The sequence below is a fragment of the Nanorana parkeri genome, unplaced genomic scaffold (genome assembly GCF_000935625.1).
Source record: "Nanorana parkeri isolate BGI_ZX_2015 unplaced genomic scaffold, ASM93562v1 scaffold89, whole genome shotgun sequence".
Lineage (NCBI taxonomy): Eukaryota > Metazoa > Chordata > Amphibia > Anura > Dicroglossidae > Nanorana > Nanorana parkeri.
Window position 1 is genome coordinate 1700255 of NW_017306357.1, and position 8116 is coordinate 1708370.

Below are 8116 nucleotides of genomic sequence, written 5' to 3' on the forward strand. Positions count from 1 at the left end.
ATAATTCCAATAATCACAAAGGACATAAATTCACTTTGTGTGCGCAAAATGCCTTTGCCGACCTAGTCATTACCTTGTTAAGGTAGCAGTGACATCACCACTGTGCTGTACATAGCCTGTGCAGACAGCAGAGCTGTGGCAGGGAGCAAGCATGGAGAGAATCTTATAGCGGCTCTGGAGCTCAATTTGGAGCCTTATAAATGGAATACATTTAGTTGTGTATTCCTGCAGCAATTTAATTACCTTTAAGTCAAAGTACAATTGGGCTTTATTTTATTTTTTTAAGGAATACACAACTGCATTGAATGGCATTTTTTATCTATATATATTGTATATTTGACTCTCACCTCTACATTAACCATTACAAAGTTGTGACTGAGTTCAGATATCTCCTTGGACTCTGCAAACTTTGGCTTCAGAACTGCACAAGAGAAAGACATTGGGATTTAGAGATCTTCAATCAGCAGGGATAACTCAGAGACTATACTGCAGGATTAGAATTCCGGCACCATCCACACAAACATGTCGTTACACACAATTTGTTTGCATACAAGAAGTACAGTCAGCTGTCTCATGTTGCACTACATTAGACTGCCTCTGTAAGCGGCAGTCCACATGTAATCATATATGACACGATTAGATGCGATTTGGAATAGATGGTGGTGACTGGGCGGCGAATAGTGACAATGATCTATTCCAAACCTCATGTAATCATACCATGTGCCATTACATGCAGACTGCCTCTTACAGATGTGTCCGCTGTCACCCGATCATTAACTTCAATGTGTACAGAGGCCACATCTAAACGGGACACCTGAGATTCCTGCCGCAGGAATCCATACGCTCGTGCCACAGGAATGCAAGATCACCCTGTATGAACAAGGTCTTAGAGCAGGGGTCTCAAAGTACCGGCCCGTGGGCCAATTGCAGCCTGCAAACCGGTACCATGCGGCCCACAGCCGGCTGATAAGTCAGGCACACAGTCACGGACCGAGTACCTGACTTGGGGGAGCAAATACACAGTGGGCAATTGTTGGATGCAGACTGCATTGCTGCTCCTGCCGGTGCCAGCCAGTGTGAACAAGAGCGGCGTGCGCTCTGACAGCCTTTACTGAACGCCGGCCCAAAGGAAGGATTAGTAAGGTGGAGACTGTACTAATGCCCCACTGCACCACCAGAGAATGTGCCTCTCTCTGCAAAAATTGTAAGCAGGTGAGGGGGCTCTTTTATTGAAAGTGTGAATGTGTGTGCATGTGTATTTCTGTGTGTGGGTAATGAGTGTGTGTATATATTAGTGTATTTCTATGTGTGTATTAGTGTATGTGTGTATTTCTGTTTGTATGTAGGCGGGGATTTCGCGTATTTCTGTGTGTAAGTGAATGTGTGAATCTGTTGGTCCTCTGTGATTAAAATTAGAACCTGTGGGGGGAAAAAAAACCACACATACACACATATACTAATGCTGCAGACATATACACATGTATACCCTGTTTCCCCCGAAAATAAGACCTACCCCGATAATAAGACCTAGTACTATTTTTGGGAATTGCTAAAATATAAGACCTATCCCAAAAATAAGACCTAGTGTGACCTTTCCCAGGACCGGTGGTGGCATAAGGGGAAACTTGAAGAGCCACGGGGGAGAATCAGCGGTGCCAACGAAGCCAGCGCTAGAGGAAGCGAGGGTGCAGCAGAGCCGCATAACCCGATGCTTCCTCTATAGCGCTGGCTCCTGTCACAGGGTGAGTGATACCAAATGCACTCCGCCTGTGAGGAATGTAGTGAAAGCGCGCTTTGCTCATTCTGGCCAGCGATTGGTTACCAAATTGCTCTTGGAAAGGTACGACGCACCCCTGATAACCATATTCTTAACTTTGCCATTTTGGATTATTTAATTTGGATTTGCATTAATTTTGGATTGTTGGACATTAAAAGAAAATAAGACCTACCCTGAAAATAAGACCTAGTGTGTTTTTGTTGAGCCAAAAAAAATATAAGACAGTGTCTTATTTTCGGGGAAACACGGTACATATTGATATGATACGATACACACAGAAACATTAACAGATAAACCATCACAAAAAAATATACTGACATTGCATACAAAGAAACCATCACAAACACATACTGATATTATAAACACATGCAGACATTAACACTGGTACACTGTATGTCCATTTATAAACTATCCACAAGGTCCTTAGCCCTGCGAATATCTGTCAATGTTTGTTCTGTGTGGATACATGCCAAATCAAAAGTTCTTTAGTTGCTTTCAATTTTTAATACAACACCGCATTATGGTCAGTGGAAGACGCTGAGGAGCATAGGAAATAAATACCTATTGTCTATGCTCTTTAAGCACCATCTCTAAAGAGAATAACTAAAGAAGGTTTGTTTTGGCATATATATTTGCACAGAGCGAACATTCACAGGTATTCGCAGGGTGAAAGCCCCTGGGAGTTGTTTATAAATGTACCCTGTATAGTTTTTTTTTTCAGGACAGACAAGGTTTTCTTTTGGCTACATTGTTTTGCAAAAATTATGCCATTTATAGACATGAAAAAAAACCTACAAAATGCATTTTTTCCTATGTACATTAGTGTTAGTTTATTTAAAAATATGCAATAAAAAGTATAAATCCTATTCTATGACTTGCCCCATTTATAAGAACACTAAAATTATGTTTCTTGTAAAGCATTGCAAAGGTACTTACAGATTAAATAAATGCAAACCCAATTAATGGTTTAAAAATAATAAAAAATAGCCGAAAAATAAGAGCTTAGGAGAAAAATAGAGCAATTAGTTTAATAGGGTTAATAATGGTAAAGTATTAATGAGGAATTAAAAGCAATACTCTGTCATTTTGACAGGTGGGAATTGCAGACAGAGGTAGAGGGAAAGGGTGCGTGTACTTTGCTCAACGTATGCAAGCAGTTAGGAGGAACATGAAGAATCTGGCAAGAAGAGTCCTAAACAAAATTCTGTTACCTTTGCAGGCTCCACACCACGTCTTGTGGATCAGAAGCATTATCGGCAGACCACTGCAAAGAAAAAAAACATTTAAATACTATAATTTTACTTTACTTTTACTTTACTTTTTAACTAAGCTAAAAGTGAAGTTCACTCCTGACACTGCTATGCAGGTACATCCCACTTGCCAGCTTGCCAGGACCTGTAATAATCGGATCTAAGCAGCAGTAACACGGAGTGCTTGAGCAGGTAAAACACTCAAAGTAACATTACACTGTCATTAATGATTTAACCCTAAAGGACATGTGACCCACTGAAATGAATATATGTAGCCCTTACCTATCCATGCGTGCAGCAACCAGGCTTCCTACAGGCAGACCGGTACACCAAAGTCTTCCACAAAAGGCCAACTTTACAGTATGCCAACCACCAAACCTCAGAACACAAGTTTGTTATCAAATCTATTAAAGATGGCCTGTTATGAGAATTCTAATTTGATATGCTGAACTATGAACTTATTGTATAGTTAAAGGAGAACTATGAGGTGAGTGATTTCCACTCATCCTCATATTTAGAGCCGACCTGCGACAATTAAACTGTCACAGGTCAGCTCTATAGATCGGGAAGTGAGAGTACACATACAGTCGCTCGCTCACTTTCCGATCATCTCCCTGCAGAGAGCGGTGACCGTCAGTCATCACTCCCCACAGGGATCCCTCCCCTCTCCTCCAGCACTGAGTGGAGGAACGGATGGAGGAGGGGCGGGCACAGCTGGCTCTGCCTCTAGATAGGCAGAGCCCGCTGTCAATCAGCCAGCTGGGTGGATCTCGACAGTATTGTTGGCATCTGTCCCGGCTGCGGTGCTCTCAGTATATAGCGAGCTATATACTGAGCTTTGGGTCACGGGAGGATGTTAGTGTATGTCCTCCCGTGACACTAATGAGAACTATGGGATAAAAAGGTTACCCCATAATTCTCTTTTAACATTCATTGAATTATACAGCAGGGCAAACAAGATGTCTTCCTAGGGTTGATAATGGGCTAGTGAGGGATCTTTGCATGTAACTTCATACGCTTTAGGCTTAAAGGTAATCGGCTCTTTTCAAAACTGGATATGGACAGGAGGTTCATCATCAGCGGCCCACCAAAGGCTGAAGAGGAACAAAAGGAACCAGGTAAAGTGGCAGAGAAGATGGCAGCGGGCTGAGTGATGACGGACAGCTCTGAGCTGTCAGCAATGGAGGGAAAGCTGGGGGCTGAGTCTGCCACAGTGTCAGAGGATGTTATGCATACCTACACATTCTGGGTTAACAGTCGTGGTCCTGCAGTTCTGCTCAACTGTAAATTGTCTTTTTTTTTTAAAGAATGTATTTCTATGTGTAATTTGCAATGATATACTGTACAGTATGTACATGTATGTAGAACTAAATGTCAAAAAAAATACACAGCAAAAAAAAAAAAACCTGTACTTTTATCTACATCATGCACACTGGACAATTAATCAACATCATCACATTTATCCAATGAGCAGGGAGGTGACACAGGAAACAGTAAAACTGAACCAGGAAGTAGTAGAGTGGTCACCCTGGTTGTGCAGTGTGGCAGAGGTGTGTTAATCAGAAGACTGGCTGCACAAAATTACACATCCTTTGATAGGCAATACAGTAAACATGCAATATATATATTTCAGCTAAATACAAGCGCAACTGAAGTATTGCACTGGACTCTTTTTCTTCTACCCTTTTTCAATGACCACAGATTTAAGAGGAACTAAGCTCTGTAAGTTGTGGCCAAAAAGAACCAAAAAACAGAGGGCAAATGACCAGTCACCAATATTGTCTGCAGTCTCCCTGCAGCTGATCTTCCCCATTATTAACTTTCTATGCCTTAAAACGATATTAAACCTGACTTTTAAAAAAATATTAACTATATGGATGCCCACCTTTGCCTGAGGCTGTTGTTTTTCTTTAAAATCTTTACATTCCTCATTCTCAAGTGGGTCCCCCCCCCCCCCCTGCACGAGTGCCTCCATCGGCTAATGGAGACACCCGTGCGCGCAGTGGCTGTGTGCGTCCATAAAGACACACAGCCCTGTGGCAGGTCACGCCCCTTCTCTCTTTGATTGATGGCTCCTCTGCCATCAGTATTCTCCCCCTGCAACCAGGATGTACAGGGAACAGAGGATCACTTCGGGACCGGCGGTGGGAACGAGCGTCACGGACAGGTAAGTGTGAGGGGACGAAAAAGGTTCTTGGCGCTTTTTACCGGAATGCAGAGAATGCATTAAGGTAACAAAACACCCAGACTTTAATACTACTTTAAGTTGGGTATACACATTTCTATTTTCTTCGTTCAACCTCCCGGCTGAATGAAGAAAATATAACAGATTATTTGATTAATGCTTACGAGCGCTGATCGAGGAATCTCCTGCTGTTTACATTGTATTCTGACAGCGGCCATCAGCCTCCGTCAGATTACTAGAACAGGGCCAGCAGCTTACTGGCTGTACGCTCTGTTCAGCCAAGAATTTTCTGACATGCTCCTTCAATCATCTGATCAAGGGATGGTGGTCAGAAAGGTGCCAACAGCGGCACCCACACTTCGAATTTAGTCTGGTTCATCAACAACCAGCCTTAATGCGAAGCATGTACACCCGGCTTTATTCTGTGTTGTGTCTTTGTTTGGAGTCGGCCATCTTGGCAGAGGCAGGGTTTTGCTTCCGTGTGTCAGATCATCTGACAAATGGATTAGTGAGCAGCACACTAGTGACGTTACTTGACATTTTCTAGATATGAGCTCCTTTAACCCCTTCATGACTGAGGCCCTTTTTTCAATTTTTGCACCCATGTTATATTCCACATTTTAGACCTGAAAATGACGTAAAACCCCCCAACATTATATATTTTAACATTTGGTTAGTGAATCATCTCTGATTGATGATTCAGTAACCAAACCATGGATCAGTGCTGTTTCTGGAGCCATACTGGGTCTAAAGAGTCATTTTCTGACAAGAGAACGTACTTTAGCATGATGCACCATTAATATAATAAGGACCTACTAAAAACAAAATGAGGATTGTGCAATACTTAAAGCAGACTGAGCCAGTAAAGGACATTACCTGCTGACCGCCTCTTGCTTCCCATCTTCTAAAGTTCTCCAGTGAATGTGATCTCCAAACCCTGGAGGAAAACACGACCGTTTATTACTACAAGCGGATCACAAGGTGAAATAAATAATCAGGAAACTGAATAACCAGTGGTACCTAAAACCGGCACAGCATATAAAGCCACTCAAAACATGAGTTTTAGCAATATCCTACAGTCTAGACCAGTGGTAGGCAATCTTGGCACTCCAGCCGTGGTAAGATTACAAATCCCATTATGCCTCTGTCAGAATTGTGAAATACTCCATGGATCTTGTAGTTCCACAACACCTGGAGTGCCGAGGTTGCCTACCGCTGGACTAGACAAATTCCATGAAATCCAATTAAATCGGGATCTGTGCTACTTACACCTGTTAAATATCTTAGAAGCATTTATATGTCATTTAGAGTAGCAGTGCGCAAATTCAAACTGAAGTGTCACTTAAAAGCCAAAAAGAGGTGTATAGGGGTATATGACCGACAGATACAAGATTCCTTATTGAGCCACATGGCCTGGGTTCAGCAGCTCTCCACAAAGTGGGCAGGGGTCACCCAAAATCTGAGACGTCTATGTCAAGTTAAGCCTAAAACAGAGCACCAAACATTCGTATCAGGAGTGTAAAAGTAATTTATTAGTACTGTATACGTAACAGTCAGGGCCGGGGGATCATCAGTGAGTGGGTGCCTGGAGTTGAATATGTCACACTATTCTGACATTCAGACCCCATTCACACTGAGCTACATCCCACAAAGTGTTTTTTTTCAGCCCGTTTTTGAGCTGAGCGACATTGAGCTACAGTGCACATTTTGTCACGCTATGCAGCGCGACTTTTCGCAGTGACTTCGTAGCTGCTACATTGGGCTGCAACCAATCAAAAGCGGTCTTGATGTGACATTATTCCTTCCTTCTTATATTTCTGTGCAAAAGTGACACTTCTGTAGCGCGACATTGAGTTACACTAAAGTCTATTGGGCCAAATCGCACAAAATCCGCCAAAAAAATAGGTCATGTTCGAGCGACGAGCTACAGGCGACATTGAGCTGTGAGATGTGAACACAGCTATTGAGCGACATTGAGCTGATAGTTGAGCGATTTTGGAGCTGAAATCGTGCTACAAATCGCTCAGTGTGAATGGGTCTCAACTATAGGCTGGTTGCCCCCTGACTGTGATTGCTACATGCGGGATGGATACCCCTGAGTCCATTTCACACGATTATTGTGAAAACTCTAATAAAGGGGGAACGTCTGGTCCCTGAAAAGGATCGGCTGCATTTGTTTTTTTGTGAGCTAATAAATTACGTTTGGACTCATGATATATACGTGTTTGGAGCCCTATTTGGCTTAACTAGACGCGCCATTTTAAAGGGTAACTTCAACATTGAATAGCTGGGCGTTATTAACCACTTGCCGTCCGCCCGTAGTAAAAAAAATGGACGGACGGCACTGCAGCATTTGCGGGTTGCCGTCTCCAGACGGCAATTTTTTTCTGCTCGCGCGCGCCCCCTAGCGGGCACGCACGGGCAGAAATGACCCGACCAATGCAAACACCAGTTACCGGGTGTTTCACATATAGGCGATTAGCGGCTCCATAGCCCGCCGATCGTCTATATGTGCTCGTTCGCCCGACCCCTCACCTTGAATCCCGCGATCCGCTGCCCCGTCTGCGGCCCGGGATTGGCTCGGAGGGCGTCAGGAGGAGGAGGACGGGAGATCAGCTCCTTGCTGATCTCCGTCCGGGCTGTGAATGCAGAAGTGATGTGTATTACATCACTTCCGCATTCACCTGTCAGTCATCTGGCTGCTATAGCCAGAGAGAAGAAGCTGATAAAGCAGATCTCTGCTTCATCAGCTTCTTTTGGGGTCCACAGGTGACATTAGGGGTCCTAGAGACCCCTAATGTCTCCATAAAGAGGACCTGTCAGTGTGCCTTTGCTATTATATAGGGGGTTGTTATCCCCCTATATAATAGCAATAACAATAAGTGCAAAAAAGTAAATATAAAT

The 8116-nt window shown here is 43.3% G+C and overlaps 1 protein-coding gene across 1 annotated transcript in view; it reads right to left on the reverse strand.

Annotated features, from left to right (window-relative positions):
* TXNDC12 (thioredoxin domain containing 12) overlaps window positions 1-8116 on the reverse strand; it is a 16309-nt gene that overhangs the window by 7014 nt on the left and 1179 nt on the right. Inside the window, exons 2-4 of the mRNA XM_018552465.1 lie at window positions 6089-6149; window positions 2989-3041; window positions 348-421 (exon numbers count right to left, since the gene is read on the reverse strand). Of these exons, the coding sequence (XP_018407967.1) occupies window positions 348-421; window positions 2989-3041; window positions 6089-6149 (188 nt within the window). The remainder of the gene's footprint in view (window positions 1-347; window positions 422-2988; window positions 3042-6088; window positions 6150-8116) is intronic.